Source organism: Natrix helvetica (genome assembly GCF_964273705.1).
Source record: "Natrix helvetica genome assembly, chromosome: 1".
Lineage (NCBI taxonomy): Eukaryota > Metazoa > Chordata > Lepidosauria > Squamata > Natricidae > Natrix > Natrix helvetica.
In genome coordinates, this window is record NC_138548.1 from 173,841,090 (window position 1) to 173,866,113 (window position 25,024).

Consider the following 25,024-nt stretch of genomic DNA (forward strand, 5'->3'; position numbering starts at 1 on the left):
TATATAAATGTAAAATGTCCTATGCCCCTAGAACTTGCTTATAGTCCCTGTGCTAATGTTTTTTCAAAGGTTTAAGGATAATTATATTGTCCACTACTTGGCCATAATAGTGTTGGATGAATTAAAAGTAAAAAAAATATCTGATTAAATTATTTTCCAGGAAACATGTTTTCAACTTGAAGAAAGAACTGTAATTCTGACTCGCTATCTAAATTACTTGTTTAATGTGGTTTTATTATGGGAGGCTAATTTATAAATGTACAAGTTTAAACTATGGTTTGTTTTTTATCACTTTTAAAACAATTTTAAAAACAATTTTTATACCATTCCTTCCTTATTTATTGGTGACTCTTTTATAACATGCTGTACAAGTTTGTTGTTAACAGTTTTATTTTAATTAAAGATTCTAGCTAACTAAGAAAATGTGCATATGTGGTATTTGTGTGGTGTGTGTGTGTGTGTGATATTTCCAGATAAAAGTATTGAATATAAAATATATTGGGGTAGACAGTAGGATGTCTGTAGGTTTCCAATAATTGCTCACCTACAGTTCTCTCCGGTCCTACTTAGCCTGACTAATTCCAATAAATAATAATAATAATGGTGAAGAAACTGGAAGTTACAGCTCAGCAAAAGTTACTCACTTCTGCTTTGGTCTGTTAAAACTACTGTAAAACTAATCTGCTAACTTTAAGCAAGTAGCCAAAATATTTCTGAGCACAGAAGTGGTATTTTCTATACTTGCAAATGTGCTTAAATGTCAGTAGTTAAATACTTGTAATGCAAACTCACAGATTTAGTCCTGAGGAAAATTCAATATGGTCAGGATCTCTAGCCACTAAAGCAGATTTAGGGACAAGAATCCACCTGTAGGAAGTGAGAAACTTACCTCTCAACATATGAAGGAGCCAAGAATAATGAGGCAACCCAGCTTTTCTTTTTCAATAATTTTGTAAGTCCATGTGGTATGGCATCTGATGATATGTGTAAATATTAAATACTCAAAATTAATGTCTTGAAATGCTATTACTAGCACATGGAAGTTATTGCTGATATTTCTCCTACACTGATATTTTTAGTATTGAACATGGTTTTCTTTGCAACAATATTTAAGTGTTTTGTCTTTCACTTCCCTGCCTAGTTCATAGCCTTGGAGTTCCCATTTCTCATTCAAGTAATCAAGCCATGCCTTTTTAATTTTTCAAAGATGTGGTAACTTTTTTTATTTAACAGTTAAATTATCACAGATCATTCAACTTAACTCAGGTTGACTCAGCCTTCCATTCTTCCAAGATGGGTACAATGAGAACCCAGATTGTTGGGGGCAATATGCTGACTCTGTAAACTGCTTAGGGCTGTAAAAGCACGATGAAGCGGTATATAAGTCTAAGGCAGTGAGGGCAAACCTATGGCACGCGAGGTGCTGCCCTGTCAACTGGCCAGCGCACATGTGCCCACTGGCCAGCTGAGTTCGCCCTTTTTTAAAGCCATTTTTCACTTTCCCCAGGCTCCAGAGGCTTTATAGAAAAGAGCCTCCCCCCCCCCCGGAGGTCCTCTGGAGGCTTCATGAGCTTCCCTGATGCCCTCGGAGCGCTCAAAGCGACCCTCCGAGCAAACCGGAAGTCATTTCCTGTTTGCTCGGAGGATCATTTTGAGCACTCCGAAGGCTTCAGGGACCGTCCGGAGGCTTCCCTGAAGCCTTCGGAACGCTTAAAGCGACCCTCCGAGCAAACCGGAAGTGACTTCCGGTTTGCTCGGAGGGTCGTTTTGAGCACTCCAAAGGCGTCAGGGAAGCCTCCGGACGGTCCCTGAAGGCTTCAGAACGCTTAAAGCAACCCTCTTTGCAAACCGGGGGGGAGGGGAAGGCTGCTTTTGCCCTCCCCAGGCTCCTATAAAGCCTCTGGAGCATGGGGAGGGCAAAAAAAGCATGTAAAAATGGGGGGAGCGCCTGTCATGCATGCATGCGCCCTGGGGGGGTCACGCATTGCATTATGGGTGTGGCACACCCACACACGACCCCCCTGCGCTCCCCCCACTTATGGCACGCGAGCCAAAAAAGGTTTGCCATCGCTGGTCTAAGGACTAATGCTATTGCTGACAAGTTTTCTAACTATTTTTCCAACAACAGAAGGTCCGGGATATGTTTTGGCCCGTCAGCAGCCAGCAGAGCTGGCAGAAGATTTGGGCAGTGAGGAGGTTGGGCAGGAATATAGGCCAGTTCTGGAGTTTGGGGAAGGCTCTGCTGAGTGCTCTGCATCAGAGGCAGAGATGGGGCCAGGGCTGTCTCACAGTTAGCAGCTGCCTTCAGAGTCAGACATCAGTGAGGCAGATGAACAACTGGAGCCTGTTCCCAGTGTGCGCATGCGCAGAGTTGCCAGATGAAGGGAAGAGCTAAGGAACAAGGGTTGACTTGGGAGTAAGGCCACAGGTGGACGGTGAATGGCCCTTAAGGGAATAAAAGAGGAGCGAAAGGAGAGGGGTGTTTGCAGGAGACAATTAGTTCATTCCTGAATTCTTGCCAAGTATTGTGGCATCTGAAAGATATCAGCCTGGCCACTCTCCAAGCCTGATAAAGGTTGGTAATTGTGAACTATCTTGAAAGACTGTGGGCCAGGACTTTGCTGGAGAGGAATTCTCTGCAAATTAAATAAAGGGGATTTATCAGGATGAAGACTTGGCTTCGTGTTGCTGAAGAAGCCTAGGTCAGTACAATATAAGCATATTATAGGTTCAGTATTGCCCATATAGCTAGTAACAAAGTATGACTTGATTTGCAGAACAGTTTTCAGTAAGGGCTACACATCCAGTGACCATGTGACATACATCAAGGAGAAGAAGCCTATCCATCCATGGTGCCTTACACTCTGAGCCAAATTCACAGCTTACAATAGCCCCTTTCTCCGTGCAGAAATAGATATTGGAAATTCCTGTTGCCTTATTGTCTGTGTAATAACCACAGGGCTCTTTTCAAGCAAGGATTCATTATTCTCATTGCATAGAAAAAGGACCCCTTGTTACAAAAATGATTTGGGCTAAATTTTGGGTTTTGGGGGGAGGGAGGAAAGAAGCCTACATGAGCTAAGTTCTACGTGTTTGGTATAAAAGAATGCTGTGCCTTTATTTACAGAACTTCTTCCTATAAACATGCGCAATGTCCATGGTAGAGTACAGCCCAAGCATTTTTCTTTTTGATTATCATTTATATCAATCAAGAGAAAGTTCTATGGTAGCAGTGGCATTTAGGCTTATATGCCACCCCATAGTGCTTTATAGAACTCCCTGGACGGTTTACAATGTAAGCATATTGCCCCCAACAATCTGGGTCCCATTTTACTAACCTCGGAAAGATGAAAGGCTGAGTCAACCTTGAGCTCCATCAGGATCAAACTCCAGACTGTGAGCAGAGTTAGCCTGCAATATTGCACTTTAACCACTGTACCACCAGAACTCACTATGATGGTGGTTGCCAATCAGTGCAAATTCAGAGACATAAAAAGGCAGCACATTATATTAGCTCCTATTATGGCCATCTAATCTTTATTGCCATCCAGTCTACAGAGCTGGGAAATATTATCAACATTAATACGTGAAAGACAAGTGGGTGTATACAGCCTTGGGTTTGTGCCACAACATACCACATAGTCCTTTTTGCATCCACTGCAAAATTTCTGCTTGAGTTGTTCACCAATGCTTCAGTGTGGCCCCCTCGTTGATTAACTGAGTGCAGCAGTTCTTATCCTCTGAAATGAATAACAATTGTTTAAATGAAATACTTACATTTCTACAAGTCAGCATTACTATAAGCCACTGTGAGAGTATTGCCAAGTGATGTTTGCCTTTTACCTTAATCCTGAATGTTTATTCCAAAACAAATGTAATAAATCCTGGCATGACACCATAATTTATGATGAAGTCTTGCCCTAGATTCTATGCTACTGCATCATATGTCACATTTCTCTGTTAGTGTTCACCACAAGTTGATAACATTAGAAGGAGATCAAATTGCAGGCAGAGTCTGAAATGTTTTTGCAAATATTGTGACAGGTCATTTGTGGCTGAATATTTTCTTCAGTAAGGGTTAGGATTTCTCCAAGATTGATTTGCCAGAGGAGACAGTTAGGAAAGGACACATTGTGGAGTAGAGGTTACAAGCATATTCGATGAAAGAAAAAGATGTCAAATTAGGTAAAATATTTCAGTTTAACCTTAATTTAGTCTTTGTGATTTAAAATCATACAGAAATAAATTTTTGGCCATTAAAATACTGATTAGCTATTTCAAAGACTTAAAACTTTTTCTCACAAATTCCAATATTTCAGTTTCTTGGCAGTACAGAAGTGGAGCAGCCCAAAGGCACAGAGGTTGTGAGAGATGCTGTGAGAAAACTTAAGGTAAGGAAATTTTTAAAATAAAAATATTTGTGTTTGAAAAAAAAAATGCCTGATTCTAAATGCATGTTTGTAACTGAAGTACATTGTAGGATCTAATCTGAGTTGGTCATTGGGGCCAAAGGTTTATTTTTACATGTTTTGGAATTCGTGCTGGTGTCCATCTTGAGGAAAATTATCTCCAGAATGGAGACACATTTTGCAGATAGAACAGTTCACTGAGGATGGGCTCTAGAATGAGTCCGAAAGCTTGGAAGAATAAAACTTTGGTCCCATTGACTGACTCAGATTGGATCATACAATATTAACCCGAAACATGTGTGTTTACCTTCATTTGCAAAGTACATTGTGTTCAGTTGCAAAATATCAATACTGTATGTATGTATGTATGTATGTATATATATATATATATATATATATATATATATATATATATATATATATATATATATATATATATATATATATATATATATATATATATATATATATATATATATATATATATTCTCTACCCCAACATACAGGAAGACCTACTTAAAAAGCAAATAGGATCAAATAAGAATTTTCCCCTCCAATAGAAATATCTCAGTTAGAATTCTAGCAAGAATGGGGATTTAAATCTCAATATTCGCCCAAACTGAAATTACCCCACCCCATGCCTACAGTCTAGGCCGGGGGTGTCAAACTCAATTTCACTGAGGGCCACATTAGGGTTATGTTTGACCTTGGGGGAACAGGGTAGGTGTGGCCAGCTCAACGTCACTTGTGTTGGGGGCACCTGTGGTGGCCCGAGCACAATGCCAGCAAAAACTGGCTCGTGAGTTCCATTTTCAGCTGCGATGACCTTCTGCAACCCTCTGCCAGTGAAAATGGAGCTCCGTTTTCACTGGCAGAGGCACTGCAGGCCAGTCCTTCACTGTTTCCAAGGCAGCCCCGTGGGCCAGCTCTAAGTCTTGGGTTTGATACCCCTGATATAGGCTTTGAAATTAATACACAGTCCCTCCTTTTGTGAATAGCATTGCATCTGTTTAGTTCCTCTAATATGGATTAGAGGAACTAATACATTAATGACATGGGCAAAAGTCAAGAAGGAGAAGGGATCACATATTCCACATTCTTGGAAGGAATTATGTATTTTGTTCCAGACAGCAGCTAGAGCAGCTATAAAAAGGGATTCACCTTTTGCCTTTTCAGCTGCTATTTCTCATCTCCTATTTCTTCCTCTTCCTGACATGTGTTCCAGGGATTCCTACTGAAAAGCAATAATTGAGTTGGGGATCAAATTGCAGAGCCTGATAGTCTTTTAAACCTAAATAATTTTCTCTTATAACAGTGGGAAAAAGTCTGGGCAAAAAAATAATTTATTTTAAATCTTCTATTAAAATGATCAAGGAACATCACACTGTCCATCTTCTAGGCTAAAGTTACCTACCTTTAAAAAAAGAAAGCTTTGCTCTGGGTAATTCACAGTATTGGTATAACATTCCTCTATATATTTCTAAAATATATTTTCTGAAAATGCATTTAACTTCTAGGGGGTTTGTGAAGTTCTTTCCTCTGTTCGAAAGCTCTTGTTGCCTCTTAGAGAAAGAGATGTTAATTTTTCAGACTCGGTAAGGTGTATCTTCTGTCTCGGATCAATGAGCTCCGTCATTGGAAGTGTACTCTTAGCTATCTTGGGATCATTGTTATCAGACATCTCTTATAAATGGGAGTCCCTTAGGGTCCAATTATTTGTAAAAGTATTGAATTCTCCTTCTTCTGCATGAGCTATCAGACAGACATCTACTTGGATTTTTATGGTCTGAAAGAGGACCTAGCAAAGCATTATTTTGGGAGAGATGATAAATGGAATGAGGAGTGCATACAATTGATCAATTAATTGCAGCCTCTTTATCACTTGAAAAAAATAGCCGTGGAAATTTTTATAAATAAAACAACTTTATGATGTCAAGATATTAGCCTTCAACCTAAGTGCTTCAGAACCACATTTGTTTGTAGTAATTTTAACAGACACACAATTTTAAAAAAACCTAGTAAGTCCTTGCTAAATTATATTATGTTAGCATTCAACTTGAGCATCCAAGAACGTGAGCAAGCATGGAGTAGGCGATTAGAATATCTAACCCATTCATGGCAATGGAAAGTTCTTTTAATGTTTGTATAACTTTTTATAGATGAACAATTATGATTCCAATAATCAAATTCATAATCAAATAACCCAATTTTTTTGGTATCTATTAGATAAATGTAGATTCAGCTTATTGTTGGAAATGTGGACTTCAAAAAAAGCAGCATTGTTATTTAGGATGCCTTGTACCATAGTGGCTCCTTTTTGGCTAGCAAAGGTAGTCTTCAACTTAACGACCATAGTTGAGTGCACATTTATGTTGCTAAGTGAAAAAAATTGTTAAGGGAGTTTTGCCCCATTTTACAACTTTTCGTTTTTTAAGTGAATCATTGCAGTTGTTAAATGAATAACACAGTTGTTAAGTAAATCTGGTTTCCCCGTTGACTTTGCTTGTTAGAAGGTCACAAAAGGGGATCCCAGGACCCCAAGACACTGCAACTGTCATAGATATGAGTTATTTGCCAAGCATCTGAACATAAATCATGTGACCACGGGGATGCTGCGATGGTAATAAGTGTGAAAAAGTCATGTCATGTCACATTTTTCGGTTTTGAATGGTCAGTAAATGAACTGTTGTAAGTCGAGGACAAAATATTAATTTTGGTTTGGAAAATTGTCTGGCTTTTGTAGATGGACATGGGATTTTTTTTCTATGCTATATACTGATAACCACAGGAAAAAGAAAGTGTCCATTGCTTACTCTTACAATGGTAAAAATGAAAGACATATTTTGTGTCAGTATAAAGTTGACCGAAACACTTTTAAGGGGAACTTCAGCAGGATTCTGCTGTTGAAAACATTATCTTGGTTCTTCTTCTAATCTAGCCTTCTCTGTTGAATATTGTGTTTCTTGTACTCCCTTTTATTTATTTATTTTTCTGAGGGCCCTTGGTGCTCTCTGAGCTTGCTTGTTTTCTTGCAGATGTTTCATTACCCGAAGTAGGTACCATCAATTAGCACTGATTCATGGTTTCATTACCTTGTTTGGGTAATGAAACATCTGCAAAAAACAAGCAAACTCAGAGAGCACCAAGGATCCCTCATTTCAACCTTGAGCTATAAATATTTTCATTTATTGGTATTTATTTTTCTCCCTACTCAGTCTACCTGATAATGTAAACAAATTTCTTGTAAAATATTACATAAGCATATACTGTATACAGAACCAAATTAATGGTCTCCTATTAATGCATATTCAGGTCAATCCTTTTTCTCTCTCTCTTTTCATTTTCCAAATGGTTAAAAAACATTGAAAGGTCATAATTAAAATATAATAAATAGTCATTTATTCAAAGCACTAAAGGTTAATTGTGTGGCATGCAGTTGAAGCAAGACCTGGTACGTAACAGTAAAAATTATTACGGTATGTATATGTCGTTAACCTCTATTTGCAGTACAATAATCTAACAGGTTTAGGGGCAGATTCAGTGGTGGCATTCCAAAATTTTTACTACCGGTTCTGTGGGCGTGGCTTGGGGGCTTGGCAGACGAAGGATATGATCAGCTGGGACTCAGGAGGCAGAGAATAGATGCGGGTGGGGCCAGTCAGAGGTGATATTTACTGATTCTCCAAACTGCTCAAAATTTCCGCTACTGGTTCTCCAGAACTGGTCAGAACCTGCTGAATACCACCTCTGGGCAGATTGTCTCGAGGGAAAGGGATTGTAGAAGAGAAGATACTTTTGTAGGATCCTACTTCATCCATCCGAGAGGAAGAGGCCTTACAACATGTCAACTTTACTAATTTGTATTCAGTAGTCAGCTTCTACAAAACAGATAAGCCATGTAAAGTTTTATAAGTAATGATCAGCTCCCAGCAATGGATTTGGAAGCAAATGTATAACCAACATCATATGATCACAGTGACTTACAACAGCAGTTGCGGCAATCTCAGTTGCCATTGTTAGGCAAATTCCATGTGGTTGCAGCATTCCATGGTCATGTGTTCACTATTTGTGACTTCTTGCCAACTCCCATTGACCTTGCTTGTCAGAAGCCAGCAGTTAAGGTTTCAAATGTTGGTCACATGACCGGACATTGTGACTGTCATAACTGCAAGCTGATTTCCAGGCACTCAAAACACGACTATGGGGATGCTGCAATAGACCAATTATGAAGAAGTAAATCCCCTCATTCAATGCCATCATAACTTTGGTCACTGAATGAGTGATCATTCAACAAGGACTACGAACCTATAATCCCATCCAGACTCAGCAATGTATCTGTTTAGGAAAGCTTCTGAATCACCCGCTCTCATTAATTCTTGTCAGAATTAATTCTAAGCCTCTTTCTCCCCAATCTCCCAACCTATACCTAATCCAATTAAATAAAAACTTATACTTTATTTTAATATTACTTTAAAGAGAATAATAGAGATAAATAAACATGTTGGTGATATTGTAAAACTTTTACAGTTTTGAACAACAAAAGGCTGCTGTATGACTTTGAGTCAGTGACTCTCTCTAAGCCAGGGGTGCCAAACTCGCGCCCTGCGGGTTGGATGTGTCACACGCTGGCCACACCCATGCCCGGTTTAGCGAAGAGAAAAAAAAGTCACAACACGTCACATGATGCTGCCGTGATGATGCAACTTTGACATCCCTGCTCTAAGCGCCATCTACCTCACAGGGATGTGGTTGTGGGAAAAATAAGAGGAGAAGGAGTATTATGTACGTTCGCTTCCTTGAGTTACTTATAAAAATAATAAAGGCTATATATAAAACAAAAACAAAAAAAGATCTTCATTTTTGCTGTAAATTGCATACTGTACAGTTTATATCATTAAGAAGAAGGTGTCGGTTGATCTAATAACACAAAAAATCGAATCCCAAATATTATGGAAATTTTGTTGTATGTGTTTGAATTCGGTGGGCATATTTATGCTAGGCAATACTTATATACATGGTTACATGGCTGGAAGACCACAGAAATTGGGAAACGGATATGTAAGGATTTGAACTGTTAAATTAAACTTTAGAGTTAATAATAATCTTGGAACTGGGGATGCAACTGAAGGAGAAAGCACAAAAATTGGTTCGTGTTAAAGTAACTCACTTTTAATTTTCTAAATTAGAAAAGAAAAGGAAATTTCAATAAAATTAAAAGCATAGAACTTTATTAATAGAAGGGAATTAATTATAGTTCTACAGCCAATTTAAATGTTTTATAATTTTTACCTTTTTAACATCTGTTTCAATAAAGGACATGATGCTTCAAAGAGCTGACTGCATATCCAGAGATGCTTGCATGTTGTTAAGTTTTGTTAAAATGGCTGTGAAATTTTGCATTTGCTGGATCATTGTTCAATTATGACTGCATTATGTTTATAGTTAGGTGTGCCATAATCCCTTATAATTAATTTAGTTCTACAGTCAGAGATAAAGAAGTTAAATATATAAAAACATGATGTTTCCCTCATTCACACTATTACTTCAGTATAAAAACATAGTGCACTGTGCATTTTTATTTTTTACCAGCAAGTGGGGCTGGTGTTCCACAGCAAAAAAAAAGAGTCTTGAGGAAAAAAATGTTTTTTCAATTTATTTTCCAAACTTTAATTTATCTTAAATAATCAGCATTTAAGTTACTACATTGCACCAGCAATTGCCTAGTTCCTTGAAAAGTCTTATTGCATAATCTACATCCTCCTGCTGGAATATTCAGTTTTACTTGGAATACTTTCTATTTTTGCTGTACATAAATATTTTTTTCTCTGTACATAAATATTTTTTCTCTGTATTAAACAGAGTATAAATCATAAAAATCAGGGGGGCATAGTAGTTCCACAAGTATTTCCAAAGTATTCCATCTTTCTGAAGTAATATTTTCCATAATTTTAAATATTAAATACCTAAAACAGGATATCTAAAATTGGTTTCTTAGAATATTTCCAAGTGAAATCTACCCCGGCCGCAAATCAGAGAGATTGTTTGGCTGCAGGTGATAATTTTTTTTTTGTTCTTAAAATTTTTATTGGTTTTAAGAAATTTTACAAAGGAAAAAGGGTAAAGGGTTATGGAACATTTTGACAGCTACATCGTGCGGGGGGGAGGAGAAGCCCTCCCGGGTCTCGCAACTTTTACAAAAAAGAAAAATAGAAAACTATGAACATTTACATAGATATTAGCAGTTTTAAGTTTAACACCAAATCATCAGTATGTTTCAATCATTTTACTTTTGTCACTTCCTTAAAAATACATTGTAACAACATTTGGAATAGTGTTTCAATTCACTTTTGTGATCTGAGTCTTCTTGTTGTCTTCTCTTCCCCACCGTCTACTGGCAGAGCCTCAGCCCCTCCCTGCTTTGTATCTTGTGTAGGATCCCCCACATCACCTGAGAGAGCAGTATGTTTTTTCATGAAAGCCTCTGCTTCCGCAACTGTATTAATTCTAATTCTACTGCCCTCCCAAAAAATCAACATGCCTTCTGGTAACAACCACCTGAACCAGATCCCATTATTATATATATTTCTTTATCCTTATATTTTAATAATCCTTCCATGTGAGCTCCTAGAACCTCATCTCTTGTGGTTTTTCTAAGAAATTTAACATGAACTTCCCTTGGAACATTATGTGTTCTTGCCAGTGACGTGCAGTCAGGGGAGGCAGGGGAGGCGGAGCCTCACCACTCTCGTCATGAAAATAAAAAAGAATTACTCCAGGAAGCCGTGAAAGTGGCTGGGAGAGGCGCGCGGCTTGGTTTAGCCTCCCTGGACATCTCAGCAGCAGCCCCAAGTGTGCCGATCTCGCCATTTTTTACATCGGGCGAGCCCAGGATCCTTGCAAGGGGAATGGGACCACGTGTGCAGGAGGCTCCTCAGCTCCAGCCTCAATCAGCGCAGCCGCGGTCCCCTTCATCTTGCCTCAGGAAGGAGGGGAATGGGACCACGTGTGCAGGGGAAGGGGATCGCGGCTCTGCTAATCTGAGGCTGTGTGCTGAGGAGCCTCCTGCACACGTGGTCCCATTTCCCTTGCAAGGATCACAGGCTCGCCCAATGCAAAAAATGCCTAGGTACCATGTTTCCCTGAAAATACCTGTCCTGCGCTCACTGACCTAGCGTTATCCCGAAAGCACCAAGTTACAGGAGCCGGGGGTGGGGGGAGTGCTCACGTTGCTTGCCGCCTTCAATATACCGCTAGGTTGGGGAGTGGCGTTCTGTCCGGCCAGAGGGGAGAGTTGCCGGGCGGCTGCTCTCTTGTGAACTGGCTCCCGAAGAGCCGGGCACAGCCTCAGGGGCGAAGTAGCCATGAGGTAACTATGCTCACGAGCAGCCGCCCGGAAAATCCCCTCTCTAGCCGGGAAAAGCGCCATTCACTGACCTGAGCAGCCGCCCGGCAAATCCCCTCTCCAGCTGGGAAAAGCGCCATTCACCAAGCCCTTGCGCAGCTCTCCCAGGCGACCGTCGCTGGCTGCTGCTGCCCGCCGCCGCCCGCCGCCCCGCCGCTCCGCTCCGTGCATAACTTCCAAACTCCAAAACTTCCAGCATCGCCCGCTCTAGGAGTGCTCTCTATGGTGGGCCGGCTGCTGGAAGACTGTCCGGAAAACTCTCTGTCCAGCAGCCGGCCCACCGTAGAGAGCACTCCTAGAGCGGCCGATGCTGGAAGTTTTGGAGTTTGGAAGTTATGCACGGAGCGGAGCGGGGCGGCGGCGGGCAGCAGCAGCCAGCAGCGGTCGCCTGGGACAGCTGCGCAAGGGCTTGGTGAATGGCGCTTTTCCCGGCTGGAGAGGGGATTTGCGGGGCGGCTGCTGAGGTCAGTGAATGGCGCTTTTCCCGGCTGGAGAGGGGATTTGCGGGGCGGCTGCTGAGGTCAGTGAATGGCGCTTTTCCCGGCTGGAGAGGGGATTTGCGGGGCGGCTGCTGAGGTCAGTGAATGGCGCTTTTCCCGGCTGGAGAGGGGATTTGCGGGGCGGCTGCTGAGGTCAGTGAATGGCGCTTTTCCCGGCTGGAGAGGGGATTTGCGGGGCGGCTGCTGAGGTCAGTGAATGGCGCTTTTCCCGGCTGGAGAGTTTCCCGGCAACTCTCCCCTCTGGCCGGACAGAACGCCACTCCCCAACCTAGCGGTATACCGAAGGCGGCAAGCAACGTGAGCGCTCCCCCCACCCCCGGCTCCTGTAACTTGGCGCTTTCGGGATAACGCTAGGTCAGTGAGCGCAGGACAGGTTGTATTTTCGGGGAAACACGGTACCCAGGCATTTTTTGCATTGGGCGAGCCCGGGATCCTTGCAAGGGGAATGGGACCACGTGTGCAGGCGGCTCCTCAGCGCACAGCCTCAGATTAGCAGAGCCGCAATCCCCTTCCCCTGCACACGTGGTCCCATTCCCCTCCTTCCTGAGGCAAGATGAAGGGGACCGCGGCTGCGCTGATTGAGGCTGGAGCTGAAGAAATTTCTCCGTTTGGGCTGCGCCCCTGCGATCGGAGCAACCACGTGGTTTGATGACGTCACCAGCCTCACCAGTCATAAACGTCACCGCACGTCACTGGTTCTTGCATAGGCTGAGTTGATCCTATAAATCAAGTCAATATCCCACCCAAACTCTTGTTTATCTCTGTTAGTATATTCTGCTAACATTATGGTCATAATCTTTTTAAGATCTTCGTTCTCAACTTCTAGTAAATTTTGAAACCTAAGAAAAAAAGACATCCTTTCAAATTCCGTTTTTATCATATGATTTTCAAATTCTATATTCCCCCTTTGGATTGCCTCCAGGCCGCTCCTCATCCTGACCGCACCCTCCTCCAGCACACCTATCCGCTGCTCGTTCTGTGTAGTTTTTTGTTGCGTCTCTCTGAGTTGATCATTTAAGTCTTGCATCTGTTTTTTTCATTTCATCCTGTCCCTTTAAGAGGGCCTGAAGCATCTGCTGAGTAGAGAAATCCTTTGAACTCTCTTCAGGGGCTTTAGGTTGTAGAAAAGACCCCAACTGTGACTGGTGGGCAATGGGGCTGGACGTAGAAGATGTTGGGGCCGATGAGGCCTTTCCAGGTGGTAATTTTTTTGGACCCATCATGAAGCTCAGAGATAGTTATTGTTCTATACAGGGAGTGGTGTCCGTAGGAAAGCACAGCCGGTAGAGGCCACCAAACAGGCAAGTCCAAAGGAGAATAAGTTGTTTAATTCAGGACCAAAGCAGATGGGTGGATCAAAACATTCCAAATCCAGGGGAAAAGTTTGTTTGAAGAGGCTCCTGGAGATCTCTGGGGTGGAAATTAAATCAAGGCAAACAAGGTCTTTCAAGGGAGGAGTCTGATGCTCACAGACAAAGAAGAAAGAGGAAGTGAGCCATCTTGGCTCAGCCAGCACCGATGGTCAGGATACAGCAAAATCAGAATTCCCATAGATAGCTTAGAGAAGAATCAGTTCAACCATCCTTTCTCTCACAGTTGTAGTCAAAAGAGAAAAAAAAGAAAAAAAGGTGTTTTCTTTTCCTTTTCCCCCCATTAATTAAGGGAAGTGAAAGTATTTTAAACTTTTTTGAACTTTCTCTCCCTCGCAAGGGAGAGATTTTCCAAGTGCCGCTTTTCCGAGGGGGGTGGAAATTCCCTCCCCCCTCCACTTTTAACTCCTTCACTTGTTGAAACAAAGTCCAGAAAAAAACTGCAAGACAGTTAATAAGGTTTTAAACTGTATAAGACCCAGGGAAAGCCCTCACCTCACCGCGCTTCAGCTGCTGCATTCAAATTAGTCATTTCCTTCCTGGTGAAGCGCGCGTTGGCATTCCACGCACTCCCTGCGCTTCTCGGTTTCTGGGGCAAAGCTGGAGACCCCCCCCGCAGCCGCCGCTGTTCCAGGGGGTCCCAGCAAGCCGCCCCTACCGCAGGGCAACACTCCAAGGCACCCTGTGCTCCCCTAGGATCCAGGGGAGCCCACTGCGGCAGCGAGAAGGCAGACGCACGCGTCTGTCACCTTCGGTTGCCGGAAGTCGTCTCCAGGTGATAAATTTTAATGTTTGGGAAAATACAGAAGGGCACATGGCATAGCCCTCATATTTAGCCCAGTTAAAGGGATATATTTTGAAACTAGCACAGGTATAGACAAAATGGAAATTTCCAGATGTTTTATACCATAGATTCCATCACTTCTCTGGGTCTGTTGAGAAATGAAGTTAAGGCAGCTGAAGGTGACTTGATTACCTCTAATTTCTTTCTCTTTATTGTTCTGCTATCAATCAGAGACACCTTTCAGAAACAGGAAGCCTGCTGCTATGTTGCTTTCCCTCCTTTTTCCAAATGATTTTCTTTATCTTTGCAGTGTCAAAGACGGCAGTAACATTTCTGCATATTGTTTTACTTTCCACTACTTAAGGGAAAGGCTTGGAAAATAAATCAGCTTCAAAAGAAACAATGGAATAGGATCAGTAATAATAATTTGGCATCAGTTGTAACATCAACTTTCCTTTGTTGGTAATTAATATAGGATGTTGTAAGATCTATGACATTAGCACATTTTTGTACTTTATTAAATTTTGGGAAACATTTTCTGCAACAGAACCTTGGCAGTACAATCTTTCTTATGTACAAGACTATAAGGATACATTTATGTGTGTATGTGCCACCACAACACAGCAATTGGACTAAGCATAGGGAAGTAAATTCAGCACTGATTAATTACTAAATTACAGAGACAATATTACAGAGACAGTAACAAATTGAATGAAAATTCATGGAGATGATCTTAAAGTTGGAATTCAAAAGTCTAAATCAACACAGGTTATCCCTGGAAGGGTGGAATAAGTGAAAAAGAAACTCAAGATTGTCCTACCTTGATTTTTTTTTGTTATGCGTGGGAGGGGACAGAGAGAGAATCTCTATCATGTTGGCAAGATTGTGTATTTACACACTTTAACAGAGTTCCAGTAGCCCTGACCTGGCTAACCTCCCTTCTCTCAAGTATCATCTACTGAGACCTTGGAAGCATGCCTTCTCTGTAGCTACCAATGCCTTTGAAATAGTCTCCCACTTGAGATTTGGGAACCTTACTCTTTTACCCTTTCAGAAGGTCACAAAGAGTTGGCTCTTCCTGCAAACATTGGGGTAGGATGGGATTAGGTCAAGTGGTGAGCAATGTGTCTTGTTATGGTTTCCTGATAGGAAGACAATATATAATATGTCTTTTATTAATTGCTGCAAGATGCCTAAGATCACTGTGAGATAGGTAGACATATAAATTCTTTAAATAAATAAAAATCCTGGAAGATCTGACAGATTACAGCTAACAAATTATCTGTTATAAATGCTCTTGATGTTCTGGCTTGTCTGAGGAATATAGAAATGGCCTGGCCAATCATTTCTTCTCTCTACCAAATCTCAGTTGGCTCCTTGATTTCCCAGCAATATCTGACTTCTTCTACATAGACATCCTCATCTATTGTCAAGATTATATTCATGAGGATATAATCTGCCCAGAATGCAAGGAGATATCTCCCCTTCTCTCTTTTTTCTGGAGACACTTCGTCAATCAGAATTTGCTGTCTGACTGCTGATCTCTGCCACAATACCATTCCTGTTCCTTGAGGAACATATACAGTAACTCACCATGAATCCTCACATGAAGCTGCACTCATACTGAGGAATAATTCCTAAAGCATATGAACTCATATCACAAACATAAACACTTACATACATACAAATACCCCAAGCATATACAGTGGGTGTGGGTGTGTAATGTGTTTCAAAGACAATCAGTACTAAAATGGCATATGGGAATGAGCTTGGGGAAAAGATGATTGGAACTAGACAAACTAGATAATGGTGTGAAAAATGAAATTTAAGTCCACGGAAGGAATGTGGGTGTGTGGCAAACATCTCAGAAGGGATGGAACCTCCCAAGTTTCTTGGACTGTAAAAGTGGGAGGATGGTGGTGATAGAAGATGTATTTGGAGAGTTGAAAGATTCTGTTAATATAATCTTAGAATAAAGGAGAGTTAATTCTCCGAGTCTCTTCGGGGAGAGGGGGCAGTCTAGAAGTCTAATAAACTAACTAACTAACTAACTAACTAACTAACTAACTAACTAATTCTTCTGGGTGTGCTTCAGAGGTGGGTTTCAGATCCTGGGGCTACTAGTTTGCTTGTGGTTGCACGTGTGCATGCTCAGAAGCTTCTGCACATGCGCAGAAGCATCTGGGCTGGTGGGCGGAGCCTCCTACCGCCGCCACTACCAGTTCGGCTGATCCAGGCCGAACCAGGAGCAACCCACCTCTGGTGTGTTTTTTGTTTGGACTACCATGCAAGGCTGACATCAAGTTTTAATGTCTCAAGATCCCTTAATAGTTTTGATAATCATACTATTCTTCCTGAATATCTGGTAGGATTGAACCCTGAGGCCAGTATTTTTCAATAGTTCCAATCATCCTGTTAAGATATATCCAGAAATTCAATTCCGCCCATGAGATGTCATAATTTGATAGTGGCCAATATAGGTTTGCAAAGAGACAGTGAGCCAGTGAACTACCAATCCCAGGAATTGTGGGTGAAAGAAAGACACACTGAGAACTAAACCCTCTTTCCTTAAAAAAAAAAATACTTTAAAGAAACTAAGTCCAAGAGAACCTAATAATTGTTGGAATAAACAGAAAGACAGAATAGAAATCAAATCATGAATAAAAAAATGACAAAAGTATTTTAAACTCTGCAAATCCTAGTTTTAGGGAAACTACTAATTGATAGTACTATAAGGACATAATATAAGTAGGATCTTAAAATATTCTTTATGATTATTTTCTCTGGTTTTCAGTTTGCAAGACATATTAAGAAATCTGAAGGCCAAAAAACACCAAAAGTTGAGTTACAGATTTCCATATATGGCGTAAAAATTCTAGATCCAAAAACAAAGGTAAGAGTTCTCATATTTCTCTTTACCCCTTAAAATTTTAGCCAAGGCAAGATAACCCATACCAGTTGGATTACTTTATAAATGGTTACACTGGGATGACATGATTTACTTCTGCAATATTTAACATTGAAAAATTGTCTCAATTGGGAAAATATGATGTACAGTAATAGCTATAATTATCAATTCAGGAACTTGAGTATCATACAAGGAAAACATCCTGTGAATGGAGTTGAATCCTCTGAAGTATCTATAATGGACTATCTTGTGTTTTTGTTTCCTTGTCTTATGAAACTGAAAATTAAACCCAGATTACCTTTGCAATTGTAACAAACAATGCAGCTGGAGTAACATTGACATCCACAGCTTCTACTGTTTTCCTTAGGACAAAAGGAGAGTTGTTACAGTACAATCCTGTTTTCATCAGACTGACCATTTGACTCTCTCTGCAGACACCGCTGTGTACAAAAATATATAAATTCAGTATTAAAGTCAGTATTAAGGACTACAAGAATAAAACATAATTCTGTCTTGCTGTTTTGTTAAGAGGACTCTGCTTCATCCTGGGCGCCTTGAATAAATAGTATTCAGCAGTCAAAGTATAATTCCGAGAGGTAATTGCACATTCGTTATTTGCAGGAAGTCCAGCACAACTGCCAGCTCCACAGGATATCATTTTGTGCTGATGACAAAACCGACAAAAGAATATTCACTTTCATATGCAAAGATTCTGAATCAAATAAACACTTGTGTTATGTCTTTGACAGTGAAAAATGTGTAAGTACACACAGACTTTAAAACTGGTTGAATTTGTTGTTCTTCAAAAGTTGTCTCGACTACCCCCCCCCCTCACATTTTTTTGTCTAAGAGCTCCCCCCCTCTTTTTTTTTGCAATATAGTAACTAAAATAAATTGATGATTTTTCTTTTTGGTTAAAATTTCTTTTCTGTATGCTTTCAATTTCCATTGTTCTTTGCCAATATAGTACACGCATACACTATATTGCCAAAAGTATTCGCTCTCCCATCCAAATAATCAGAATCAGTCGCGAGCGAATACTTTTGGCAATATAGTGTATATGTTTGAATATTATAGAATCAATCCATTGCTAAAAGGCCCAATTCTACATTGAATGAAAGTGGTACATAACTTACAGTTGATTGTGCTTACTTGTCAGGAAACAGTCTAAATGCATACACCAATTAGGTTCTTAGCTGTCTAGAATAAACATAGAGCTAACCAGTTATAATATTCTCATCAGAGGTGGTATTCAGCAGGTTCTGGCCAGTTCTGGAGAACCGGTAGCGGAAATTTTCAGTAGTTCAGAAAACTGGTAAATGCCACCTCTGACTGGCCCCGCTCCCATCTATTCTCTGCCTCCCTAGTCCCAGCTGATCGGGAGGAAATATGGATTTTGTAGTAACCTTCCAGTGGAGCAGAGAGGGAATGGAGATTTTACAGTATCCTTCAGCTGCCATGACCACCAAGCCACACTCACAGAACCAGTAGTAAAAAAATTGAATCCTACCACTGGTTCTGATGTGCATACTTGTACAATATTTGGTACAGGTGTAACAAATATGACCAAATCTTTGTCCCATATGAATATTTTTAAATCTGTACCTGAATCTCCAAGAAGATTTATGTGATCTTTAGTATGGTCTACTATTCCTTTTAATATCAGAGACATCTTAATTATGTTTAAAATAAGTTAATGTATTATAATTTTTGTATTGTATTTTTCCTCCACCTAAACCACATTGTGCAAAATAATAATAATGCAGCAATTATTTGATAAATTATACCAAAATCATGTTTTTATTTCCCTAGAAATATATTCCACATGTATTTTTATTTAATGATGAGAGATCCACTTATGATGGCCTGATTTCAGTACATCAAGCCCCTTCAGTGGAATTGTGTGATAATTTGTTTTTTCTTCTATTTTTATTTTAATATTTTATTCATTCTATGGCATGAACATTTTTGAGCCAGCTGTGATTTTCTTTATTAATAATTTCATTAATATTGGTGAATCAGTACAAGTTTCTGTTTTTTGCAACAAAACATTACCATTGCATGCTAATATTAAGACTTGTTTTATTTCAAGGCAGAAGAGATAACTTTAACTATTGGCCAAGCATTTGACCTTGCTTACAGAAAATTCCTAGAATCAGGAGGAAAGGATGTTGAAACACGAAAACAGATTGCTGGATTACAGAAAAGAGTAAGTTCCATAGTGTGTCTGAGTTTAATAAATGTCTTACATAGTTTTTTTTTTAAAAAAAGACTTATTGCTATTCCATATATGGAATAAAAAGTCATTTTATAGGAGATTTATTAATGGGAGGTACCGTGTTTCCGCAAAAATAAGACTGAGTCTTGTTTTCTTTTGTTCCCCAAAATAAGCACTTGGCCTTATTTTCAGGGAGGTTTATTATTTTTGAGGTTCAGGAGGCAGCGAGCATGGTCACCTCATGGCTGCTGCTATGTTGCAATATTTTCAGGGAGAGTTTATTTTGGGGGAAGGCTTATTTTAGCGTATGCACTCAAAAGCCCGATTGGGCTTATTATCCAGGGAGGTTTATTTTCAGGGAAACAGTGTATGTCATTTTAAGCCCCATTTGTTATATTTGAGTTATATTTAAATGATCCAGCTGAATTATAAAATTGAAATTTTAGGTGTTATATCTGTAAGACATACAGCTATCCTACAAATAAACTATAAACCAGAAAATGGGGAACAGTAACTTAAAAAATAAGTAATAAATAGGTAATAAGAAACTAGTGGGATGCTTCACTATAGGATATGGGAGAATAATCTGTTTGTTAACAGAACATGGGCTAAATCTAAACTTGTACACGGAATGGATGGAATCTAATTCTTGTCCCTCTGCTGATAGAAGTTTCTTCAACCCAGTAGGGGGAAGATGTGTTTTGATCATTTTCCTTTTTACCTTCTGTATTTTTCTAAATCTGTCTCAGAGGACTAGGAACTTTAAGAAAAATGGAAAATATACCTTTCTGTCCAAATGTTCCAACAGCAAAAGGATCCCAATAAGATAAAAATTGAGGGTTTCTGTTAATTTTGCTGAACATTGGACAGATTTTTTTCCATCATACAAATATGATACAAATTTTGGGACTCTTTTAATGATGATGGGGTTAATACCAGAAATACATCTTGTTTTACTAATGATAAATGCTTTGTTTCATGATGATTTATTTTTCTAGACTTATTCAATGTAGTGAATAATGTATAATATTATTCTAGGCTTATTCAGTGTAGTGTGATAATGTATGATTTTTTCTTACCTTGGCAATATTTCTCTGATTTTTTTTTATACATGCATATTTTTCAGATTAATGAATTAGAAACAGAAAATCTGGAGCTAAAAAATAAGGTGCAAGATTTGGAGAACCAGTTAAGAATAACCGAAGTACATACATTGCCAGTAAGTACACTGAGCAAAAATGTTTCTCTTAGCAATTTATGTTTGTATTTTCAGTTTATGTTTTATTTCCATCATAAACCAGTGTTGAACTATAAGAATTACTCTAATAGAGAAATGTGTATTAAATTCATTAAATTTACATATATTAAATTTCTCATCTCTCTTTACAAAGCGAGTCTGGACGGTACCTTTATTACTTTATAAATAACTCAAGGAGACTAAGATATCTAATATTCCTTCCTTCTCCTGTTGCCCCCACAAAACAATAACCCTGTGAGGTGAGTTGGCTGAGAGATAGTGATCACCCACTTGGCTTTCATGCCTAAAGTGGGACTAGAACTCATAGTCTCCTGCTTTCAATAATAATAGCATTATTAATGTTACGGCTACATATGGAAAGCAAAGAAGGTTGTCTATGTAATACAGTGCCTTCTTTGAGATTCACAATCAATGTTTTGTTCCTATTGCCCATGTTTTTATTCTGTCTCACAAACACATGTGCAAAGGCACACAAACCTTTTTCTCTCATATTAGTAGTCATGGAACCCAATAAGCACATTTTTTTCCACACAGATAACTACAACGTTGTAACAAAGCTTTCTGTAATTACTTTTCTATCAACATCTGAACTCATATCAGCCCAATTTATTTGCTGTCAGTGTACTATTTAAGGGGAACCTCACAGCAAAGTTCTCACTATAAAAGTTGTTTTAGAAGGTAAGGATGGGCATAATTACCTATCAGTTATAGGTAATTCCCACAGTTCCACAAGTTTAAAATGCATCTCTGTCCTAACTCTTGCATCTTTCCCTAATCCCTGGTCCATTTCTTAAGAAGTAAAGGTTAAGGGCAGCTTATATGATGCAAATTTGGAAATTCTCAATGTACAAAAGGTACATTGCTACAATTCTGCTGAACAACATTTCTGCTGAATAAGAGTTCTGATATTACATATATCCACAGTGGGCTTGTTTTATAAACCGTATCTTAGGGAACAGAAGGAATTTTAAATAAATATACAGTATGTCATAAAAGGGGGATATATAGCTCTAGGTGCTTAGAATTATTGTTAACCACTCAATAATTCAAATTAACCTATGTTAATTGAGGAATGAGTGATTGATTTCCAGGAGTGCCATTCTGATTGTGACAATCAACAAAGTGTTTATTGTTTTGGCACTCTGTTATGGAGCTATTGTATGGTCTGAAATTTCTATACATAATATGAGTTTATGGAATGGAGAAGTTCAAAAGATGTGTATGATAGCCATAGATGGAAAGAGGAGTTATACATAAACCCAGTCACAGTTAAGCAGTGAGACCAATTGTCTTGATGGCAGTTTAGGGAGCATTGTGTGAATTCCTTGAAGATGGCCTCTATCTTCTTGGTCATCTCCAATTGTGGATGATGGGCAGAGGACAGGTGGAACTTAATACCCAATAATGAAAAAGAGGTTTTCAAAACTATATCCTGAATTATGGACTCTGTCAGATAATAATAATAATAATAATAATAATAATAATAATAATAATAATAATAATAATAATAATAATAATAATAAATATTTATTTCTTAGCCGCACCCTCTCCCGAAAGACTCGGGGCGGCGTACAATAAAACATAGGAAATAAATATATAGACAAACATACATATAACAAAGACTATTTGATTGCAGAAATTTATAGAACTTGTTGAATGAATAGAAAAGGAGACTGCGAAAGAACATGACTGGGAATAATGTGGGCAACTTTAAAAAAAGATCCATTAACATTTGAGTGATGTCCAGACTTTTAACATATGGTGTATCAATTTTTAAATCCAAATTTAGACCAATTTCTTGTGGGAAAAGGACAGAATGCAAGAAATTAGAAGATTTACATATATGAAGCTTGGTACCACAATAGGTGCTGATAAATAAACATTATCCTTGATATAATATTTATCATATCATGAGATCACACATGTCACAGAAAATGAGGTCAGTATTTCTCCAAAATGCCTAGCTTCCATAGCACAAATGCATGGGCAAATGGATGGATGCATGGATGGATACATGCACAGAGACATACATAGATACAAAATACAAAGATAAATTATAGATACATCAAATTTTCTGCAGTCATAAAAAATTTAGAAATAAATGGAAGATGGTAGTAATTGGAGGAATAAAAGCCAATATGCTGGGCTGTGTATTTTGTTTTTACAAAAAGAAATGCAAGGAATACTGATTGTGGGGGTGTTTTCAATATATTTCTTAAGCAGATTGTGTATTTAACATTAGTAACAATTCTTTTTTGCAACCTGGGCTCCAGGAATAAGATTCATTGTGCAGAACTATGAAAGACTAGGGTCTGTGCCATTACAAAGACATCTGGATAGTTTGCATAATTACAATAAGCCACCCAAAGTTTATATAAAATGGAAGCAATAAATTGAAGGTGTAACCTTGAGAGATAATGAAGGGGGAGTGGATTAAGATTGTTAAGCTGTTAGACTCCTGGGAAGTTTATATTAATGTCATTATAGTCCCACTGACTATATGGATTGTAGTCTGTAGCCAGTCTATTCCCAGAGCTATTGAAACATGTCATTGGAAGACAATTTCATTCCAGTTAGAAGATAATAAAAAGAACAGATCTGCCAACATCTAAAAATGAGTAAAATAATAACTAGAAGTCAGCATGGGTTTGTTAAAAACAGATCATGTCAAACCAATCTTATTTCATTCTTCAACATAATGACTAAATTAATAGACTAGTGAAATACTGTGGACATAGTATACTTAGACTTCAGCAAGGCATTCGACAAAGTAGACCAAAACCTATTTTTTTGGTAAGCTAGAAAAATGTGAGATAGATAGCATCACCATCAGATTGATTTGTAACTGGCTGACCAATCATATTCAGCAAGTAGCCCTTAATGGTACTATATCTACATAGAGGGAAGTAAGCAATGGGGTACCACAAGATTCCATCTTAGGCCCAGTACTCTTCAATATCTTCATCAGCAACTTAGATGAGGGAATAGAAGGGGAATTTATCAAATGTGTGGATGATACTAAGCTGGGAGGAATAGCCAACACCCTAGATGATAGGCTCAAAATCCAGATGGAGCTTGACAGAGTTGAAAACTGGGCCCTATCTAACAAAAGGAAATTCAATCTAGAGAAAAGTACTTTTCTTGCCTACACTTACACTTAGGCAAGAAAAACCAAAAGTACATATATAGACTGGATGAAAGCAGGCTTGATAGCAGTAACTGTGACAGGGATCTTGGAGTCTTAGTGGATAACCAATTAAATATGAGCCAACAGTGTGTGGCAGTAGCTCCAAAAGCCAATGCAATCCTAAATTGCATTAACAGAGAGATGCAATCAAGATCAAGTGAGATACTAATACACTTTATAAAGCCTTAGTAAGATTACACCTAGAATACTGCATCCAGTTTTGGTCACCACACTATAAAAAAGATGTTGAGACTCTAGTAATGGTACAGAGAAGAGCAACCAAAATGATTAGGGGACTGGAAACTAAAACATACAATGAATGGTTGCAGGAACTGGGCATGGCTAGTCTAGTGAAGAGAAGGACCAGGGGAGACATGATAGCAGTATCCCAATATTTGAGGGGCTGCCACAGAGAGGAGGGGGTCAAGCTATTTTCCAAAGGCCAGACAAGACCAGACAAGGAATAATGGATGGAAACTGAACAAGAAGGGATTCAACCTAGAAAGAAGGAGGGATTTTCTGACAGTGAGAACAATCAACCAATGGAACAGCTTGCCTTCAGAAGTTGTGGGAGCTCCATCACTGGAAGCTTTCAAGAAGAGACTGGATTATCATTTGTCAGAAATGGTGCAGAGTCTCCTGCTTGGGCAGGGGGTTGGACTTGAAGACCTACAAGGTCATTTCCAACACTGTTAATCTGTTTCTTCACACAAGCTCAAAGAGCATCAAGAATTTCAACAGTCTGTTTAGTTTCAGGGATTCCAGTTGGTTACCAGTGCTGAATTATATAGTTTTGTGCATTTTTCATAAACATAACAGCTGGTTATCAAGAGTCTCTGCAGGTTGGATATTTGTGAACAATAGAGAATTAAGTGAAATATCCTGTGACGTGAAAGCCAAACCAAGGACTACAGCAGTATTTCAGTGTTATTTTGAGCCTTAGCTCAGGAATGATTAAATGTAGAATTTAAATTCTGGTTGCTCCAGT

The 25,024-nt window shown here is 39.2% G+C and overlaps 1 protein-coding gene across 3 annotated transcripts in view; it reads left to right on the top strand.

The window, feature by feature from the left end:
- Positions 1–25,024, top strand: part of GULP1 (GULP PTB domain containing engulfment adaptor 1) — a 159,127-nt gene that overhangs the window by 116,964 nt on the left and 17,139 nt on the right. For 2 of the 3 annotated variants that reach the window (XM_081934176.1, XM_081934177.1), the window contains exons 5-9: positions 4,320–4,391; positions 17,260–17,358; positions 17,995–18,132; positions 19,466–19,582; positions 20,718–20,810. In XM_081934176.1, the coding sequence (XP_081790302.1) occupies positions 4,320–4,391; positions 17,260–17,358; positions 17,995–18,132; positions 19,466–19,582; positions 20,718–20,810 (519 nt within the window). The remainder of the gene's footprint in view (positions 1–4,319; positions 4,392–17,259; positions 17,359–17,994; positions 18,133–19,465; positions 19,583–20,717; positions 20,811–25,024) is intronic. The other variant, XM_081934178.1, reaches the window with a different exon arrangement.